We start from the raw sequence: 22,694 nt of genomic DNA, 5'->3' as shown, positions 1-22,694 counted from the left end.
CAAAAAGTAATAACATTTTTTCTAAAGAGAACTTATAATAACATTCACTGTAAGCCTTGTTAAACCTGTAGGTACAATACAAAGTGTAGCGTTTACTACCGCTTTAATTGTCATTTTCGGTTTATTTCTGTCTTTACAATCCCACAATGAAGGAATGCAGCTTTATTTGCAGCAGACAGTCGCATGAATGTGACGTCTCAAAGATTCAGTCTGTATAGAGGAAACGTTTACGATCCACCAAGTCACTGCGGGAACTCTCGCGACAATTGCTTTCGTCGTAGGAGATGGAGGTTACTGGTTCTTTGAGTGTCAACAACAAAATGAGAACCGGTCCGGGCGGAATCGGTGCTGGAAGCCCTCTGCCAGGAAAGGGAAGAGAATATAACCGTAATCAGCGAAAGGATTCTGAGGTGAGCGTGAACAGAATATCAACGTGCTTTCACTGAACCCGGTTGAGTGGGCTAAATTAAAGTGTCGAATAAATGATGTATCCACGCACATTGACGGACTGTATTGTTTATCAGGAAAACCGTTGAAGTGATGCCGATATGACTGTAGCAAAAAAATCTTTCACTTGATTCCCAGTGTGCAGCAGGTTTTGGTATGTTATGCAAGGAATGTGATACTGTGTGAATGTGAAGTATTGTCGTGCCTCTGAAAGCTAAACTAGAACTATTTCCACTTGGCGCTGTCGAGATCACCAAGGCAGGTTTCTGTTACAAGTTTGAAGTCCAACTCCAGAATAAATTCTTACCTTTAAAGTGGAACTAAACTTTGAATAAAATTGTGAGCAGTTAGCTCTTCCTGATATGTCTGTAAGGCCCCTTTCACTTTGGGCAGCCTGTGGCTGTGATCCGCTTGCATGCAGAGTTCTGCCGGATGGATGGATGGCGAACGCATACCCATTTGTTTTCGGGGATTGGATTGAATGTAGGCGGGTGTAAATGACCATGAGATCTACAAGCTGGCATACAAAGGATGTTGGTAGTTGATTCATTCACAGAACTCTGTAAATGAATGACACAGCAACTGTATGGGCAGAGGCCTGCACGGCCACAGTCTTTTAACACCCCCCCCCCCCCCTACTGCTGTCACAAAGGGCTGCAGAAGTTGTAATGTCACATGTTCCACCCTAAAAATGGGTTGAACATGTTCCTGAAGGTGAACTTATCATTTCAACCCTTTCACTGCCAGCACCGTTTTAAATTTTTTTTGCACGTTTTAAAATCCTGACCAGACGTCACAGGATGTCCTCAGGATTTTGAGCCGCTGCTCGCCGACAACCCGCAACTACGGTCTCGTTAAAGAGTCTCCGACGGATACTCTTTACCACCTGATCAGCTGTGTCCAATCACGGCTGATCACAGTGTAAATAGGAAGAACCGGTGATCGGTTTTTCCTCACTCGTGTCTGTCAGATGCTAGTAGAGGAGAGCCGATCGGCTGCTCCTCTGAGGCCACGTACACACGCGCGGACTGTTCGCCCAACTTTGTCCGTCCAACAGTTTCGGCAAACAGTCCGCTCAAACTTAGCATGGACGGACATGGCCACACACGACGGACGAACAGTTTGCTGAAACCGTGCGCGATGTCGTGAACGGCACGTACGACGGGACGAAAATTTCGACGTCCAATACACTGCAATGCAACCTTCCGACGTGGAAATCCTTTCTGAGCATGCGCGAGACTTAGTTGGCCGAACAAGCCTACACACGAGCGAACAGTCCGCTGAAACCTTGTTTCAGCGGACAGTTTTTCGGAATTTCCGTAAGACCTTGTTTGTCCAACTGTCCGCTGAAGCCCCACACACGAGCGGACTGTCCGCCCAAACACTGTTCAGCGGACAAGGTTGGGCGAACAGTCCGCCCGTGTGTACGCGGCCTGACAGGGGGGTCTGTGCTGATTGATTATCAGCACATCCCCCCCTCCCCCAGGATGCCCACACTGGACTACCAGGGATGCCGCCAGACCACCAGGTATGCCACCCTAGACCACCAGGGATGGCAGTCAGTGCCCACAATGGGCGTCACTGATTGGCATGCATTATTATTTGGCATCCATCAGTACAAAACAATACAATGCCACCTATCGGTGCCCATCAATGCCATCTCATCAGTGCCACTTCATTGGTGCCACCTTATCAGTGCCCGTCAGTGCAGCCCCATCAGTGCCCATCAGTAAAGGAGAAAACATACTTATTTACAAAGTTTTTTTTGGATTTTTTTTTTTTCGTTTTTTTTTATTTGTTTAGCAAAATATAAAAACCGTAGAGGTGATCAAATACCCCCAAAAGAAAGCTCCATTTGTGGGGAAAAAAAATGACAAAAATTCATTTGGGTACAGTGTAGCATGACCGCGCAATTGTCATTCAAAGTGCGACAGCGCTGAAAGCTCAAAATTGGTCTGGGCAGGAAGGTGTTTAAGTGGCTGGTATTGAGGTGGTTAAAAACATAATATATTTTCTAAATGCAGACACCCTAGAGAATAAAATAGGGGTAGTTTTAATTTTTTATGTCACACAATATAATCACAAATGTAGGAAATGCAAAAAAAACACCCTAAAAACACACTAAGATTAATTTTAGGGCACAAAAATGCAATAAATGACCCAATTGTTTGGTAAAATATATAAAAGATGATGAGGTTGCACAGAGTAAATGGATATCCAACATGTCAAACTTTAAATTTGTGTGCCCCTGTGAAATGGCAACAAATCATTCTCTGCAGATATTACCTTTTTGTACCACCACCCCCTCCCTTTAGAATGTAAGCTCTACGGTTGTGTTGTCCCTCTATACATTGTAAATCTCTGCGTAAACTGTTGGTGCTATATAAATCATGAATAATAATTTCAGTACCCTATACTTTATATAGACGCTTTAACCGCTTAAGCCCCGGACCATTTGGCTGCCTAAATACCAGAGGACTTTTTACAATTTGGCACTGCGCTGCTTTAACTTATAATTGCGCGGTCATGCAATGCTGTACACAAACAAAATTTGCGTCCTTTTGTGCACACAAATGAAGCTTTATTTTGATGGTATTTAATTGACTCTGCGATTTTATTTTTTATTTTTTGAGATCTAAACGGAAATAGACCAAAAAATTAAAAAAAAAGAAATTTTCTACTTTTTGTTATAAGAAAAAGCCAATAAACTCAATTTTAGTCATACATTTAGGGCAAAATGTATTTGGCCAGATGTCATTGGTAAAAATGTTAATAAGCATATATTTATTGGTTTGCGCAAAAGTTATAGCGTCTAAACTTTTAGTTTATGACTGCCTATCTCATTTCTTGAGGTGCTAAAATGGCAGGGCAGTACAAACGCCACCCCCCCCCCCCCAAATGACCCCATTTTGGAAAGTAGACGCCTCAATGAAAATACTGCGAGGCCCGTTGAGCCCATTGAATATTTAATTTTTGTGTCCCAAGTGATTGAATAATGACAAAAACCACTTTTACTTTTTGTAAAAAAAAAAAAAAAAGTTGTCACAAAACAAAATATTGCTCACTCATGCCATGGTTATATGTGGAATTGCACCCCAAAATAAATTTTGCTGCTTCTCCCGAGTATAAGGATACCACATGTTTGGGACTCTTTGGACCCCCAAAAACCAAGTACTGCCTTCAGGATTTCTCACTGCCTACCAGTTTTGAAGGCCATAAAATACCAAGATGGCACAAACCCAATTTGGAAAGTAGACACCCCAAGCTATTTGAGAGGCATAGTGAGTATTTTGCAGCTCTCATTTGTTTTTAAAAATGAAGAAAGGAAATAATTTTTTTTTTTCAATATTCATAACTTTGTGACAAAATGAGCTCTGCAAGATACTCACCATACCTATCAGCACATGGCTAGGGGTGTCTACTTTGCAAAATGTTGGGGGGGGGGGGGGTCTTGTGCCATCTGGGAATTCCATGGCCTCCACAACTGATAGGCAGTGAGGAGTGAAATAAAACATTTACCCCCCTAGAAAGCCTGAAGGTGGTGCTTGGTTTTCAGGACCCTGTATGCGGCTAGGCTCCCAAAAAGTCTCACATGGTATCCCATACTCAGGAAGAGCAACAGTGGGAAAATCCAGAGAAAAAAAACTATATTTTCTGGTAACCTAAAAAGGAGGTTTCCTTTTGATGAGGACACAGCGCAGCCGTGGAACAAAAATCCTAAGTTGGACGCACCTCTTTCAAAGGTTTGAAAAAAAACTCGGACTTGGCACTTGACGATATGGGCACGCTTAAGGACCCAATGGACAAAAGAGGAGATATCCTTCTCCACAGAGCCTGGGATTCAGCTGTTGGCAATCTTAAACCAGCTTTGTCCTCCACATGCGTAGCCAGAAATCTGGAAGTATGGCTGACACAAATTCAAACACATTTGTAAGCAGGTACCTCTAGAGAGCAGATTTTGAAGTCTTTTCCTCTCCTTTTTCGGGCACTGGGATTTTTGGCTGATTCTTCTGAGTCGGTAAGAATGTCATCCAGGACTTCGGCCTTAATGAATTTGGCCAGGAGAAGCCTATGGCTTCAAATCTGGTCAGGCGATTAAGCCTCAAAGTTGCACCTATGTGGGCTTCCCTTAACGGGTGATCATCTTTTTGGACCAGGACTGCAGGAGGCACTGGAACGCACAGCCGATAGGAAAAAGGCGTTTCCAGAGAAAAAAAAAAAACGGACAGCCAGAAAGTTTTTTTCCGTGGCAAAAGTAGGCAGCAGGGTCCTAGAGAAAAGGACAACAGGCCCAAAAAACATTGGACAGGGCACAAAGTCAGAGGTAGAGGGGGGGGGGGGTCTTGTTTAATCCTTCTCTACAACCCGCTAAGCCTCACTGACTCGTGTCCCCCAGTGGGAGGAAGATTGAGGGCCTTTCTCCCACATTGAGCAGCAGTCGCTTCAAGTCCCTTCTTCCTGGACCTGGAGACCAATGGGTACAGGCTGTAATTTTTGCGCCAAATTGGAGACTTATTATTGAAGACATATTAGATCAAAAAGTCCTGATGCCTGTTCCCTGGTCAGATCAGGGCAAGGGATTTCATCCCCATATATTTGTCATCAAAAAGCCATCAGGGAAGTATCGGCTTATCCTGAACCTCCGGTCTCTAAACCGTTTAATCAGATACAAGCACTTCACAATCAAAAACCTGCTCTACCCAAACAGTTTAATGCCCATTTTGGATTTGAGGGATGCCTACCTTCACATCCCTATCCATCCAGCCTTCCAGAGATTCTTGAGATTAGCAGTCAAGATGGGAAAAGAGACTTGGCACTTTCAATTTCAAGCCCTCCCCTTTGGTCTGTCCTCGGCCCCAAGCATTTTTACAAAGGTGTTGGGGGTGGCGCTTGCTCTACTAAGGTTAAAGTTGATAACTATTATATCTTACCTGGATGGCCTCCTTATGGTGGCAGAGTAATACCAGAAGTTGTTAGGGGATCTCCAGACTGTACAAGACTTCCTGCAGTCCCTAGGCTGGTTGATAAACGTAGAGAAGTCGTCCTTAATTCCAGCCCAGAAATGGACATATCTGGGTTACGACTTTTGCTCGGTAGACCAAAAAGTTTTTCTTCCACAGATTAAGATTACAAAAATGATCCAAACTCTGTCAGCTTTGCAGACAGACCAGTCTGTCTAGCTAAGACAACGTGTGTCAAAATATTCCATAGACTCTGAATGCCTCTCAGCAAATAGCTTGGGGTGTCTACTTTCCAAAATGGGGTCAATTTGGGGGGCTTTGAACTGTCCTGGCATTTTCTGCACAACATTTAGAAGCTTATGTCACACTCTTCTAACCACTTGAAGACAAAGCCCTTTCTGACACTTTTTGTTTACATGAGAATTTTTTTTTTTTTCAAGAAAGTTGCTTTGAACCCCTCAGTCATATATATATATATATATATATATATATATATATATATATATATATATATATATATATATATATATATATATATATATATATATATATTTTATTTTTACACAGTATTTGCACAGCGATTTAATTATTATTAATTTTAATGCACTAAAACGCACTATTGCCCAAATGTTTGATGAAATAAAAAAGATGATCTTAGGCCAAGTACATGGATACCAGACACGACATGCTTTAAAATTGCGCACAAATCTGCAGCTGCGACAAACTACATTTTATTTTTTTTTTTATTATTATTATTATTATTTTTTTTTAAAGGCCTTTTACAGGGTAACACTTTTTTGATTTAGAGGTCTACTGCCAAAATTACTGCCCTCGATCTGACCTTCATGGTGATACCTCACATGCACGGTGCAATTGCTGTTTACATATGACGCCAGACCGACGTATGCGCGAGAGCATGGGGGGGTCAGGGGTGCTTCTTAAAATTATTTTGCTATTTTATTTTTAAACTCTGTTCCTTTTCATTAATAATATATATATATATATTTTTTTTTTAAATATCCCCTATGTTGGCAATCGGTAGTGACAGGTACTTTAAAAAAAATGGGTCTATTAGACCCTAGATCTCTCCTCTGCCCTCAAAGCATCCGACCACATCAAGATCGGTGTGATGCAATGCTTACCCAATTTCCCATTGTACAAGACTTCCTGCAGTCCCTAGGCGGTTTACATCCGGCAAAATCAAAGTTGTGAAATGCTCGTAGCTTCAGGTTTCTTAGGCCATGGAAATGATTGTAGCCATTTTGGTCTCTGGTTCCATGGTCAGCTGGTGGAACCACCAGCTGCCTTCTCAGGTTTCCTATTGGGACAGGAGAGCCAGAGAAAACCATGGAAGACAGTGGGGGGAACATTCCCTCCCACTGCTTGTAAAAACAGTCTAGAGGCTAATTAGCCACTAGCATTGCTTTTACATGAAAGCCGACCACTGACTGAAAAGAATGATACCAAGATGATACCTAAACCCACAGGCATCATTCTGGTATAATCACTCAAAGTCCAGCAACGTCCTTGTTGGGCATATATTGTAATCTATTTATTTTTATTTTTTATGCAACCTGTGGGCTGAAAGATTGATCGGTGGGTATGCCCACCATTAGAATACCTCCCTTCATCCACCACTTCTAATGATGGGCATACATGCACCATTTTGTGTGTTTTGAAAAAAAATCTTCATTCAAAAGACAGGATTCACATGGCCAAAAGAAGAAAGTGTACAGTAAGGATACCGTCACACAGATGTAACCCAGAACATGAAATTGTAATGTAACCGAGACAAACCGAATAATGACAAACAAGAAAAAAGCAAAAACAAACCAAGCATGTATCATGGTTGATTATAGCACATCAGAAAAATAGTGAAGCGTGAGGTGTCAGAGTGTGGCGTTAGGCCAAAAATCCAATCGCTTACATTTTCCTTTTTCTATAAAATGAATAGAAACTCAGAGGTAGCAATAAACATTAGAAAAATAAAAAGGGGGAAAAAAAAATTATAGGAGAGTGGAAACTTACAAATAGAGATTGAAACAGGGATGGGAAGTAAAGGGGGGGGGGGGGATGGGAAAGCTGGGAGGGGGATGGGAAAGCTGGGAGGGGACAATGGAGGGGGGGTGTCAATGTACATGTGTAGGGTGGTTAGAGGATATAGCATCAAGTGGATTTGTTACGTGGTCAGGGAGTCCAGGGGGAGCATCGCTAGTCAGTAGTACCATTATCTAGGAGTGCCTGTCCCTCGTCAGAGTAACTAAACATGTTCCATAAGGTCCAAGTCTTGGCATATTGATCCTGTCAGTGTATGGCAGTGAGGATAAGGTCCTCCATTTTGTTTATGTCCAACTTTTCGCATCCAGAGCCCTACGGTTGGTGCCCGTTGGGATTTCCACTGGAGGGGTATGCCTGCTTTCGCAGCATCTAGGAGGTGGCATATCACCAATTTCTTATAGACTTTCTCCGGAGTGGTGGAGGCATGCAGGATAAAAAAAGCTGGGTCGTCTGGTATAGTACGGTCTGTGAATTTCTGTATGGTTTGGCGAATTGTTTTCCAAAAATCTACGATTTTGGGGCGAAACCGGAAAATGTGTAGGAATGTTCCGCCTGGCATCGCCAGCATAGGTCTGAGATTGAGGGAAAGAATTTGTGTAGGCATATGGGGGTACGATACCATTGTGTCAGTAGTTTATAATTAGTCTCCTGTATTCTCGCACAGATGGAGGATCTGTGTAAGAACCAGAGAATGCTGTGTCGTTGGTGTGGGCTAAATTGGCGGTTCAAATCCCGCTCCCAGCTAAGCAGGCTCAGGGATTGATAGTCCGCTGAGGGTATAAGCAGCATGTTGTATGTTAGACAGTGCATGTGGGAGGACACCGGTGTCTGAGCAAAATTCTTTAAGGGTTGTAAGAGGTTGGTCAGGGTCATTGGGCGGCGTTATAGTTTTCAAGAAATTACGTAGTTGAAATGCCCTCCAAGAATCCAGTCGGAAAGGGCATGAGGGGTCTGTAAGCTCTGACATGGACAGCCATCTCCCCGCAGTTCTGAAGTGGGAGGCTTGGAAGTAGCTGGAGTCGATCAAGTTCTGGAAGACCGCATCGTGAGGGTTTCCCAATATGGGGACTAGGGCCGAGTTCTGAGAAGAGAGCGAGGCATTGGTAAACAGGTGGGCTCATGTGTGCGTAGTGGGACCAATAAGGGGGTGTCTCTTAAGGTTGGCTGAGAGTGATGTGTAAGTCCCTTTTGAGCTTGTTCCAATCGGGGCCGTACTTTGGTGTCCTGGTGACGACACCAGTCTATAAGTCTGCTTAAGTGTCGTGTGGTAGGAGTGAACATCCGGCTTTGGCAGACCTCGGTTTTTCCTTGGGCAGGGAGAGTAGTTTCCTGTTTAGGCGTGGTTGCTTTTTGTCACAGATGAAAGCAATGAACAGGGAGTGTGCCTGTCTGAGGAAACTCTGTGGGATGGAGATGGGTAAGGCCTGAAAGAGGTATAAAAAAATTAGGAAGAATGCTTAATAATTTTAAGTATACTGCAGCGGCCAAACCACGATTTGATGGTTTTCAGGAGCGGGGGAAGTTTAGGTAAAAAATCATTGAGTGGGATGAACGTGCCCAAGTAATTCAGGGCGATGGACGTCCATTTCAATTTAAAACTGGCTTGGAGGTGTGCGAGGAGAGGCTTCTGTATCCCCACGCCCATTGCTTCGGATTTGGCAAAATGTAATCTTCAGATTGGACAACGCTCCATAGGTTTCAAATTCACGCAACAAATTAGGGAGCGAGATTAGGGGGTTCGTAAGTGTGAACATCATATTGTCTTTGTATGCAGACACCCTTTGTTGGGTCCCCCCACTTTGATGCCAGTGACATCTGGATTCAGACGCACATGACTGAGGAAGGGTGCCAGGTCAAAAAGGAGAGGCGACAGTGGACATCCCTGGTTTGTTCCGTTGATCACAAAGGGATCCGGTGAAAACTCCATTAGCCCTGACCCTGGCTGTCGGGTTAGAATAGATGGAAGATATCCAGTGGAGCATGTTGTGTCCCAACCCCACATGCCGTAGGACCGAGAACATAAAAGGCCAGTGTACCCGGTCGAACGCCTTCTCCGCATCCGTCCCCAGGAACACACATGGTGCTACTAGCATTAGCAACATGGAGAAGGTTGAGGACTTTGATGGTGTTGTCTCTGGTTTCCCTGGATGGGATCAAGCCCATCTGGTCCAGGTGAATCAAGTGGGGCAGGTGTTGTTGCAGTCTGGTTGCTATAATTTTGGTAAATAACTTGAGATCTGTGTTTTACTTTAGCATATCCCCGTTCTTCCTCCCTGTGAGGCGATTGCGGGTATCCCCGCGGTGATCAAGTCCACGGGACCCGCAGCCCGACTCGCGGAGCTTGCTGCGGGTGCGCGCACCGCTGGCCGCCTCTTAAAGGGCAACGTACAGGTACTTGATTCTGCTTGTACGAGCTCTTCTGCCGATGTGTATCTGTGTGAGGCAGTCGACAAGCGGTTAAAAGTCAGCAGCTACAAACACTGTAGCTGTTGACATTTAGTAAGCACACTTACTGTCCAGGGTGCCTGCAATGTCGGCCACCCGAGGCCGATCCGTCCATTGAATTGGGTCCCGGCGTGGCCATTCAAACTTACGGAAACGGGCAGTGGAGCCTTGTGGCTTTACTGCCCATTTCCTACTGCGCATCGCGCGATGCGTTGTGAATGGTCGGCTGCGTTCTGGGACACACCGTTCCGAGAATACAGCGCGCCCCATTTCCCAGAAGACAACTCGAGGAGAAGATTGAAGATCACTGCGAATTAGGACGATCTGCCTAGCAACAGCCATTCCTGGTAAGTAAAAATTTATTTTTTCAGATTTCTAGGAGCATGTTTGATGTGTGTGTGTGTGTGTGTGTGTGTGTGTGTGTGTGTGTGTGTGTGTGTGTGTGTGTGTGTGTGTATGTATGTATGTATATATATATATATATGTATGTATATATATATATATATATATATATATATATATATATATATATATATATATATATATATATATATATATATATATATATATATATATATATATATATATATATAAATTTTTGGGGTGGACCTCCGCTTTAAAACTTTCTAAATTATACTCTTCAAACCTATAACTTTGATCATACAGCTGCTGATGCCCTTTTTTCCCATATCGCACTTCCAACACTTTCCCATACTTATCATGAAAGACTTGAGTGCCCAATTTTTGCAGCGGAAGTTTAGTATGGCTTTTAAAGCTTAATAAGCATCCTGGCCAAGATGGGTTTTCAGCTTCTTATTACAAGAAGTTTTCTGATATTTTAATTCCTATCCTGACTGAAGCTTTGAATCCATTGCTGAATCCACTCTTCATTCAGAATCTTTTAATGGCTATAATCTGTTGCCTGAATCTGATACAACCTCCTGGACAAATTTATCGTCCCATTTCACTGCTTAGACTTGACTTTGTTGCATGTATTTTGGCCAAAATACTAGCAACTTGTTTAAAGTGGTTGTAAACTCTCCAACGCAACACAACGCACATTGTACTCATAAATAAACCTATTGATTGCTGCCTGTGAAATTCTTGTTTCAATTGCTTGAAATCTGCGTGCAGAGTTGACTTCCTCTTTAAATCAGGTTATAGGTGAACTTATTCATCGTGATCAAGTTGGTTTATTCCCTATACCAAGCAGTTAAGGAGGCGAGGAGCTTTGTTACTTGCTCATGCAGCCAAATGTAGACGTTTACCAGCTTTTTTTCTTTCCCTCAATATTAGAAAAGCTTTTGTCTAATGGTCCTATCTTCAGTACACTGTTCAAAAATGGGGGTTTAGACCCCATTTCTTGAAGTGGATTTCTTCCCTTATACAATAAACTGAAGGCATACAGTTGCAAAAAAAAGTATGTGAACCCTTTTGTAATGATATGGATTTCTGCACAAATTGGTCATAAAATGTGATCTGATCTTCATCTAAGTCACAACAATAGACAGTCTGCTTAAACTAAGAACACACAGAATTAAATGTTACCATGTTTTAAACACACCATTTAAACAATCACAGTGCAGGTGGAAAAAGTATGTGAACCCCAAGAGTAATGAGATCTCCAAGAGCTAATTGGAGTGAGGTGTCAGCCAACTGGAGTCCAATCATTGAGATGAGATTGGAGCTGTTGGTTACAGCTGCCTTGCCCTATAAAAAACACATCAGTTCTGGGTTTGCTTTTCACAAGAAGAATTGCCTGATGTGAATGATGCCTCGCACAAAAGAGCTCTCAGAAGACCTACGATTAAGAATTGTTGACTTGCATAAAGCTGGAAAGGGTTATAAAAGTATCTGCAAAAGTTCAGCACTGCTGCTTCTCTCCCTAGGAGCAGGCGTCCCGTAGAGATGACTGCAAGAGCACAGAGCAGACTGCTCAATGAGGTGAAGACGAATTCTAGAGTGTCAGCTAAAGACTTATAAAAGTCTCTGGCATATGCTAACATCCCTGTTAGCGAATCTACGATGCGTAAGACGCTAAACAAGAATGGATTTCATGGGAGGATACCACAGAGGAAGCCACTGCTGTCCAAAAAAAAAAAACATTGCTGCATGTTTACAGTTTGCATAAGAGCACCTGGATGTTCCACAGCAGCACTGGCAAAATATTCTGTAGACAGATGAAACCAAAGTTGAGTTGTTTGGAAGAAACGCACAACACTGTGTGTGGAGAAAGAGGCACAGGACACCAACATCAAAACCTCATCCCAACTGTGAGGTATGGTGGTGGGGGCATCATGGTTTGGGGCTCATTTGCTGTGACAGGGCCTGGACGGATTGCTATCATCGAAGGAAAAATGAATTCCCAAGTTTATTAGACATTTTGCAGGAGAACTTAAGGCCATCTGTCCACCAGCTGAAGCTCAACAGAAGATGGGTGTTGCAACAGGACAACGAACCAAAGCATAGAAGTAAATCAACAAAATGGCTTAAATAGAAGAAAATACGCCTTCTGGAGTGGCCCAGTCAGAGTCCTGACCTCAACCCAATTGAGATGCTGTGGCATGACCTCAAGAAAGCGATTCACACCAGGCATCCCAAGAATATTGCTGAACTGAAACAGTTCTGTAAAGAGGAATGGTCAAGAATTACTCCTGACCGTTGTGCATGTCTGATCTGCAACTACAGTAATCCTTATTAAATCAGAGGGTTCACATACTTTTTCCACCTGCACTGTGATGTTTACATGGTGTGCAATAAAAACATGGTAACATTTAAATTTTTTGTGTTATTAGTTTAAGCAGACTGTGATTGTCTATTGTTGTGACTTAGATAAAGATCAGATCAAATATCATGACCAATTTGTTCAGAAATCCATATCATTCCAAAAGGGTTCACATACTTTTTTTATTTTTTTATTTTTTTTTTTTAAATCTGACCTAATCCGTATTGGAAGTGGCACCCGTCAAGGATGCCCTTTTTCTCCACTTCTTTGCTCTCATCGAGTCGCTTGTCCAGTTGATTAGATCGGACCCAAACATTAAAGGTATTGAAATAGTCGGAAAACCTCAAAGTCTGCCTTTTTTTTTTTTTTTTTTTTTTTTTTTGTTCGTTCATTGACGGACACATCAACTTAATCTTGACCTTAGGGTTATATCGCCACCTTTTAGGAGAGGACTAGGCAGAACAAGCACAGTACTGCCCAGGGGTGGTCCTACTGGCTATAACCCTATGCCTAGTCTAGAAGGCCCTGGATCCCTGTGGGGACCAGTGGTCTTTAAAATGTTTCCTTTTTTGCTTCCTGTGATCTACAATCAACAGCCGGGCTGGGTGACAGGCTGCATAATAGATCCTGGTAGTCTCCCCAGCCTGACCATCGAGCGCGTGCAGACTTCAGCTCCAAGCTGGGTTGACTGCTACAGGCCCCAGTCTGGTCCAGGGGAGGCCGGTGAGCTATATGCTCCAGGGCACACATGTGACCGGGCTACTGCTGTCTGAGTCAGTGTGCCGTGGCCGACAGCCGCCATGTACTGCTTGGGTGATGGGTCTGTCTGTGGCGTGAGTCCAGCAGTCCCAGAAGGCGGGGTAAGTATGGCTCAGCCTGTTTAGGCAGGATGGAGCACCTGGGCATTCCCTTCTCTCCATCTCTTTCCCTTCTCCCCATTCTAAGGGGGCGCTGTGTGGCTGGGCATAGGTGTTGCGGAGCACATACCTGGCCTGGTGGTCTCTGGGTCCTGGCAGGGGGTTGTAGTGTGCCGCTCGTTTTAATCCCTTCATTTTTTGCCTTCGTTTTCCGCCATGCAGGGGAAATGGTTGCAGCGAGAACTGTGCCCATTTTCTTGGAGTGCAGCAGCCATTTTCCCTGCGTTGTTGGGTGCTTTTGTCTGAGGCGGCCGGCGACCAATTTCTTGTGGTCACGAGGGACAGTTTCTGTTAGTCTCTAGTGCTGGGCAGCTGTTTAAGCCACGAACAGCACGAAAACAGAACACCTTGTGGTTTGGACGCAGGCAGAAGGGAGAGCGGACAGGAGCACAGCATAGCACCTGGGTCAGAGTGGTGAGCCCTGCGGGGGGCAGCTAGGAGGGTAGGCATTTTTTCTCTTGCCTTAGGTCTCGGGTGACAGACGAGAGTGGGTCAGCATGGCATCTGAGGCTGGCGCTTCTTCCCCAGACACCCCTGTAATAGCAACTGGTTCCCCTGCTCCTGCGGTGCCCATGGACACTCTGTCGGCGGTCATGGAATCATTTGTTTCCAAGGTGGAAGGGGCATGCGGGCACAAGAGGTGTCGGTCCCTTTTTGGGTCCCACAAGCCGGTCTGCATTGCTTGCTAAGATGTTTCCTAACCTAACTTATTTTGATAAATTTACAAGGAGTGGGAAAGCCCGCAGCGGACCTTTTCAGTCCCGAGACGATTGGCGGTGCGTTACCCCTTTGAGGAGAATTTCCTAGAAAAAATGGACATCACTTCTGGTTGTTGGACCCCCCCCCCCCCACCGGTATCTAGGTTAAATAAGGTGACCTGCCGACAGAAGGGCTGAGGCGGTTGCCAGGTCCATGTTTACGGTGATGGGGGTCAGCGCTTCAGCCGGTGTTAGCCACGGCTCTGGTGTCAGACGCTTACTGAATGGGCTAAATTGTTGCACCACGAGTTGGGGAAGGAACAAGTTTCCCAGTCTGTGTGGAACTGGCAGACCAGTTGGTGCATGGCCTTAAAGCGGTAGTAAACCCGCAATTTATTTTTTTATTTTTTTAAACCTGCAAAGCAAAAGGCATAATGAGTTAGTATGCACCGCATACTAGCTCATTATGAAATACTTACCTTAGAACGAGGCCCCGACATCTCGCCCGATCCACGCCGAGGGAGCCGACATGCTCCCTCGGCGTCTCTTCCGGGTATCGCGGCTCCGGCGCTGTGAGTGGCCGGAGCCGCGATATCGTCACTCTCGCGCATGCGCGCGGGAGATTTCAATCCGGCCGGGCGAGCGCTGCCGGATTTTCACGGAGAGAACCCCCTTGTGCGCATGCGCCGCTGCAGTCAGCGGCGCATACCGAGGGGAATATCTCCTAAACCGTACAGGTTTAGGAGATATTTTTTTTACCTACAGGTAAGCCTTATTATAGGCTTTCCTGTAGGTAAAAGTTAAAAAAGTGGGTATACAACCACTTTAAGTAAGTCTGATGTGGTCTTGGATACGGCCCATTTGCTTTCTAAAGTCTCAGTATCGGCAGTAGTGCTGTGTCGCCTGATTTGGCTCAAGTGTTGGTCTGCGGACCAGGCATCTAAGAAAGCGCTGGCAGATTTGCCCTTCCAAGGTGAGAGGCTGTTTGGCGCCTGGCTGGATGACATTATTAAGAATGTTACTGGGGGGAAAAGAGTACTTTGCTCCCACAGTCCATAAAGGGTAAGGAGCCACGCCGTAGGCAGGGGCCCTTTTTTTTTTCTGCTCTGAAGCGGCTTTTTGCCCAGATCGGCAGGTAAGCTTTCCCATTCCGACCAGGGTTCCGCTGAGGAACAAATGCATCCCTGGTGTCGCAGGCCGAACAAACCCTGCAAACAAATCAGCTGCCGCATGAAGGTTCGCCCCCGCCTGACTCTCGTGTGGGGGTTCGTCTTCAGGAATTTGCAGTCCGGTGGACCTCTCTTCTTTCTGACCAGTGGGTCTGCGAGTTGGTTTCGTCAGGCTACACGATAGTTTCTTTCTTGTCCACTTGATATTGGTGGGGTTTTTTCCCCTCCAATCTGCATCTCCTTCTGGCTCGTCGGGAGGCCTTATTTGGGGCAGTACAGGACTTACTACTGCAAGGGGTGATAGTGGCTGTACCGACGTCGGAAAGGTTTCAGGGATTCTACTCCAATTTGTTTGTAATCCTGAAAAAGGAAGGTGTCCTGGATTTCAAGGCCCCCAATTGTCTTGTGAAGGTTCGGAGGTTCAGGATGGAATTGGTTCGTTCCGTGGTCGCTGCACTTCATTAGGGAGATTTCCTGGCATCTTTGAATATCAAGGATGCATACTTGCATGTCCCCATATGCATCAGACACCAGAGGTTCCTGCAATTTGCGGTCGGGGACGAGCACTACCAATTTGTAGCTCTTCCCTTTTTGGCTTAGCGATGGCTACAAGTGTCTTCACCAAGGTACTGGCCCCAATTCTGGTGTTGCTGAGACAACGAGGGATAGCAATCATGGGTTACCTAGATGACCTCCTCCTGAGAGCAGCTTCTGCCTCAGAACTAAGGGAGGATGTGCTGATCACCATACAGACACTTCAGGAGTTTGGCTGGGTGTTGAATCTCTAGAAGTCGGTGCTGCTGCCAACCCAGCACCTGGAGTACTTGGGGTTGATTCTGGACTCCTCAAAGGCGAGAGTCTTTCTCCCTTCAAACAAGCTGCAGACTCTTCAATCCGCGGGGGGGGGGGGGGGGGGGTGTGTGTAACTGATGTCCCACAGATGGTCATCGCTGCATTTTGCATGCGAGTTCTGGGCCTCATGGTAGCCGCTTTCAAGGCTGTACCTTATGCTCAATTCCACACTCGAGTCTTGCAGAAAGAGATCCTGTCCACATGGGACTTCTCCCACTTCTCTGGATTGTCAAATCCGCGTGAGCCAGCTAACCAGTGCTTCGCTTCTCTGGTGGCTGAGGAAATAGTTCCTTTCTCCTCTTTGGACGGTGATCACAATGGATGCCAGGCAGAACGGCTGGGGGGGGGGATTTTGGGCATCCAGTCGGCCCAGGGTCGCTGGACGCAGGAAGAATCCCACCTACCGATCAATGTGTGCTGGAGCTTCGGATGTTCAGGTGGGGCATCCGGTCAGGATCCAGTCGGACAATGCCACGGTGGTAGTAAAGGAAGTTCTGTTATGGGTAGCGTTTGAGTCTAACTGTGACCCTGTGATGTCAGTAGCCAATATGTTTGTTTTTGTCCAGTTGATCATACCTCTATCCGCAATCCGATCACAAAACACTCTATCCATCTGGGATAGATTCAAATCTACTCTCAGCCTTTCACCCTGCCTGGATTTCCCCTAAATCCTTTAATGCATGAAGTGCAGCTCATCTGTTTATATTATATAAATTTGTATCCGCCTCTTCATAACTCTCCTTTCCTACTCTGTGAAACTTATGGACTTCCTCAGTTGGCATTCTGTTAACGGATAAAAAAAAAAAAGTTCCAATAGCCCAAACATTTTGGAAAGCAATCTTTGATTTAGCTTCTTAGGGTCCTTTCACATGGGGCGGATCAGTTCTGATCCGCCCCGTGGATATCCGTTTGCTCAGCGGGGATCACTCCGCCGATCCCCGCTGAGCAGGGAGATGACAGGTCCGTCTCTGCATACTGCGCAGGGACGGACCTGTCACATCGCCGCTCTCCCCTATGGGAGATCGGATGACGACGGGCCGCAGTGTCCGTCGTCACCCGATCCGATCCGCAGACGGATGGAAAAATAGCTTTTTCCTCCGTTACACTTTTTCGGATCGGAGCGGGTCAGATGTCAGTGGACATGTCACCGCTGACATCCGACACTCCATAGAGCTCTATGGAGCACCCGTTCAGGTCCGCCTAAAAAACTGACAGGCGGGCCTGAACGGGACGTCAGTGTGAAAGGGGCCTAAAGCGTTTGAAACTTCTATACAACCTAATTCTGCAATAGCTCTTTTCAATCTAAAACCAGACGGAATTGCACAGAATCAATTTTGCCTTTTTTAAAGCTCCTAACAGCTGCAAAACAAACCATACCTAATGTTAGGATTATTCTTCTCTTGTGATCAGTCAAACTCCAGGTGTATTGAGAAGCAGATAATATATTTCTGACGTGTCACACAAAAGGAAGAAGCTTGCAAGCCAAAATATGCAGTAAGAATCACACAAAGATGTACACCCCCCCCCCCCCCCCCCTCCTAATACCTACAATAATATAGCCTCAACACTTCTATTGGCTGAGGAAAAACAGATAGCGTGCCTGGTACAAAATGGTACTTTATTTGGCTAATTAGTGTTTCCTCTACAGTCTACCATATATGGTTAAGCTTAATCCATCCTACAACTTGCTGTGGAGTTAGTTAAAGAGGAAGTAAACCCTGATGAGTTTACTTCCTCTTTCATTCCCTGCAAAGGTAAAGCATAATGGACTATTATGCATCGCATAGTAGTCCATTATGTGCCACTTACCTGACACAGGAGCCAGCGAAGTCACCGCTGTCCCCTGTAGTCTGGCGCATCCATCTTCTCGGTGGGTCTCGCTGCTCTGCCGCTGTCATTCGGCGAAGCCGTCCGTCCCGCGCACTGGAGCCGCCACGCGTGACATATCGCGGTTGACGACGGCACGCTCGGTGCGCCTGCGTGCCGCTGTCTTTGGCGCATGCTCCGTAGACAGTGGTGCCTGTCTTTCGGCAAATATCTCCTAAACCGTGTACTTATTTATTTAATAAACAGGTAAATAGAAAAAGCGTAGTCAAAGCATAGCCAGAGTCCAGTAACCGGAAAGAGTAGTCAGCCAGGCCAGAGTTCAATAACCAGATCAGGTAGTCAGCCAGGCCAGAAGTCAGGGATCCAAGTAGAGCAACAGCAAGCAGGATAAGGAGCCAGAAGGGATGTCAGCAAGCCAGTCTTTAACCAGTTCCCGGCGCACGCCTATGTACGTCGGCAGAATGGCACGGGCAGGCATATTGGCGTACAGGTACGTCCAATCTTCAATGCCGCCCTGCCATCGCGAGCGCGCCGCCGGTCAGGAACCCCGTGAGTCCGGTCGCGGGTCCCGTGGACTCGATCGCTGCGGGCATACCCGCGATCGTCTCACGGGGCGGCTGAATGGAGGAAAAGCTGTGTAAACAGCATTTCCCCATTCTGCCTAGCAACTAGTGACGCTGATCTCTGCTCCATGTGATTGGAGCAGAGATCAGTGTTCACTAAATGAAAGCCCAGCCCCCACACAGTTAGTAACACACCCCTAGGAACACTTAACCCCTACACTGCCACCCACTGGTTAACCCCTTCACTGCCAGTGTCATTTACACAGGAATCACTGCATTTATATAGCAGTGATTACTGTATAAATGGCAATGGTCCCAAAAATGTGTAAAAATTGTCCGATCTGTCCGCCGCAATGTCGCAGTCACAATAAAAATCGCTGATCGCCGCCATTACTAGTAAAAATAAAAAAAAATGCCATAGGGATAGTTTTATTTTGTAAACGCTATAACTTTTACGCAAACCAATCAATAATCGCTTATTGCAATTTTTACCAAAAATATGTAGAAGAACACGTATCGGCCTAAACTGAGGGAAAAAAATGTTTTTTTATATATTTTTGGGGGATATTTATTATGACAAAAAGTAAAAAATTATGCGTTTTTTTTTTTTTTTTTTTCAAAATTGTCACTCTATTTTTGTTTATAGCGCAAAAAATAAAAACCGCAGGGGTGATCAAATACCACCAAAAGAAAGCTCTATTTGTGGGAAAAAAAGGACGTCAATTTTGTTTGGGAGCCACGTCGCACGACCGTACAATTGTCAGTTAAAGCGACGCAGTGCGGAATTGCAAAAAGTGGTCTGGTCTTTGACCAGCAAAATGGTCCGGTCTGTAAGTGGTTAAACAGAACCTCAGGAGATGGTTTCTTGTGATGTGACTAAGGCGAAGGCAGAGGTGAAGTGAGCTAGACAGCTTTAAGTAGGCAGGTCAGACAAGCATGATCAGGAACAGTTGGTAACCGTGGAGAGAGAAGAGAGCTGGCAATTAGCCGACCGCTGAGCTGCCAGCTCAGAGAAGGAAGGGCTAAGCCAGCCCTGACATCTCCACACATTTCGATGGTAGTCCCTGTGTTTATACACTTTTGGACTGTATGTCATTAATTTGAGCTTCAATGTCCACATAGCTCTCCTCAGAGGTGGGAATGGCTTGATACATTGTTCTTGAGACTGCGGTTTCAATCAGTTTTTGTGAAAGTCCTTGAATACAGGGAATGCAGCAGCATCCAAGTGACCAAAACAGCCAAAGCCACAGCAAATGATGTGATAAGTCCAATCCACTTACCGAACCATCCTTCAAGCCAGTTTGTGAATGGATCATTAATACCTGAGTTTTCTGCTAATTCATTTAATAGAGCAGTCAGTCCTTCCCAAGGCTATGGTCACAGTCCCAGGAGCTGTATTGTTGGAGATAAAGGTGCAACACGTGCTACCAAACATTTTGCATACCCTCTTCTTTCATGTTCATATAATGCATTGAGAGTAAAGGTTTTTTTTTTTTTTTTTTTTTTTTTTTTTTTTTTGTAGTTCGTGAAACCATAGGCTGTACATACCTTTAAACATCTCAGTCACACCCCTGTTTGACACGAGTGTCAATACTGCTACATAACTAAATAGGGATTTTGTCAATATCGGTTTTCAATCAGGTGACATGTAGATGTTCTCTATTATTGTGCAACCTTTTTGTTTTCCAATATTGTTTCTCCCCGGGGGCATATCAGTAAGAACTGTATGATCTATCTCTACGGATTTCTCGTTCTGTCATTATTTGTGTTTCTTGTTTGCCGCTATTTTGGCCGCTTCATCTGCCCTTTTATTTCCCTTTGAGATGGGGTCTGTGTATTTTGTGTGTGCTTGACACTTGCAGATTGCAAGCTCTTTTGGTAACTGTATTGCATCTAGGAATTCTAGAATGAAGTCTGTGTGTGAAATTGGTTTGCCACTGGAGGTGATAGTATGCATGCTCTTGTCAGTGCTACAAGTTCTTCTACTTGTGCTGAATAATGTTTTGATAATGTCCTAGCTTCCAAAACTTCATCCTGTGTCGCTACTGCATATCCATTTTTCTTAGTGTAGCCATCAACAAAAAGTTTAATGTCAGGGTTAGATAACGGGACATCTTTCAAATCATCTTGTGGCAGTACCTTTTTCAGGGATGGCAGCAGTACAGTCATGTTTATGATCATCACAGGAAGTGATATTAGTGTGAATGGGTTTAATGTAGTACACCTCCTGTATTAAGTGAGTTTGTGTCAAAAGTATTTTCATACAGGAAAGGTGTCATGCTGGGCTCAAATGTGATATCTTTTGTTGTAAAAGGATAACAGATACTGCATGTGGTACTTTAAGTATCAGCGGGTGATATAGCACTATAGATGCTGAGGCCTTAACTGCTTCAGCTACCACTGCTTGTACACGGTTGCACTGTCTAATTTTGTAGACTATTAAGCAATTGGCCTCTGGCACCCGCCATGTGACTGTAAGTACTGATGTCATGTGACATGTCACTCGAGTCTACTGTTTGTTCAAAATGTTTGTCATAGTTGGTAAGGCTAGCACTGATGAACTAGAAAGGACTTGTTTTAGGTCAGTAAAGGCTGTCTGTTTCCTCACTCCATTTTATAGCATGCTGGGGGGCCATAGAGCTCCCATGTATTGCCTGAACCAACGGGGCCATCGGTCACCGGGTAATGTCCCCGCCCCTTATGCCACAGTCCCAGCATCCTCCGGGACTGTCACATCATAAGGGGCGGGGACATCATACGGTGACCCTGCCCATTGTTCCTATATAAGTCGCCGTGCAACGCGTCCCTGTCATTACGGCCAGAGACATAGTCGAGTCAAAATCTCAAGGAAGAAGAGAAGGTGGCGGTGACAGAAGACCGGGCCACCGCTAGTAAAAGAGCTAGGAGAAGAAAGCTGAGGCCCGGCAGGAAGAACCGAAGAGGGGGACAAGACCCTGAAGTCGGAAGAAGACCCCCGGGTGGTGGCGACGAAGAAGAAAGCCGGGCTCCTCCGCTAGTAAAGAGCTAGCAGAAGATAGCAGAGAAGTCCGACAAGACTCCCCCAAGATGGCCCACAGAGCTGTGCAATAAATTATTTAAAAACCTTTTGTTGTGTTTTTTATTTGCACTTTTTTTTTCCCCCAGGTGAATGGGTAGGGGTACATGGTACCCCATACTCATTCACATAGTGTGGGGGGCCGGTATCTGGGGGGCCCCCTTATTAAAGGGGCTCCCGGATTCAGATTCCCCACCCCCAGACCCCGACAACCAACGGCCAGGGTAGTCGGGAAGAGGCCCTTGTCCTCATCAACATGGGGACAAGGTGCTTTGGGTTGGAGGGGGCCACAGGGCCCCCCTTTCCCAAAGCACCCCCCCATGTTGAGGGCACGCGGCCTAGTACAGCTCAGGAGGGGGGGTGCATTCGCTCATTCCCTCCCCCCTTGCTGACCGGCTAGACTGCGTGCTTGGATAAGGGTCTGATGTGGACCTGGGGGGTGGGCAGGCCCACGCTGTTTTTTCAGCATAGGGCTTCCCCTTTAAGTCGGTGAAGTGTCAATCTCGCCGCCAAAGGCGGCGACTGTCAGTAAAATTCCATTCTCTTACTGATCAGTCAACTCCGGTCATGTTGATTAGAAGACAGATTTATTACAGATGTACCAGTACAAACGGGTGACAGAAATCCTTACAGCAAGGATTTCCACAGCAGAATCACAAACGTAAACCTGTATGCAGTTACTTTATAGCAATATTTGGCAACCTGCCATTGGCTAAGGCACACTGGTGACTCGTGGTGCATTGTCAGCTTTATTGCCAAATCCAGAGTGCCTTTACAAGGTTTCCTATTATGGTAACATCTGCTAGTTTTTTTAACCACTTGCTTACTGGGCACTTAAACCCCCCTCAGTCCCAGACCAATTTTCAGCTTTCAGCGCTGATGCACTTTGAATGACAATTGTGCGGGCATACAACATTGTACCCAAATGAAATTTTTATAATTTTTTTTCCCACAAATAGAGCTTTCTTTTGGTGGTA

General features: G+C 45.4%; 1 protein-coding gene across 3 annotated transcripts in view; it reads left to right on the top strand.

The window, feature by feature from the left end:
• The first annotated feature begins 219 nt into the window (after positions 1 to 219).
• Positions 220 to 22,694, top strand: part of STRIP1 (striatin interacting protein 1) — a 722,689-nt gene continuing 700,214 nt past the window's right edge. The window contains exon 1 of one of the 3 annotated variants that reach the window (XM_077467363.1): positions 220 to 410. In XM_077467363.1, the coding sequence (XP_077323489.1) occupies positions 285 to 410 (126 nt within the window). In that variant the 5' untranslated portion in view covers positions 220 to 284. The remainder of the gene's footprint in view (positions 411 to 22,694) is intronic. The other 2 variants (XM_077467360.1, XM_077467361.1) reach the window with 2 other exon arrangements.

The sequence above is a fragment of the Lithobates pipiens genome, unplaced genomic scaffold (assembly GCF_037356315.1).
Source record: "Lithobates pipiens isolate NorthernLeopardFrog02 unplaced genomic scaffold, aLitPip1_a1.2 Scaffold_52, whole genome shotgun sequence".
Lineage (NCBI taxonomy): Eukaryota > Metazoa > Chordata > Amphibia > Anura > Ranidae > Lithobates > Lithobates pipiens.
The sequence above is the reverse complement of the archived record's forward strand: the minus strand, read 5'-3'. Positions and strand labels throughout refer to the sequence as shown.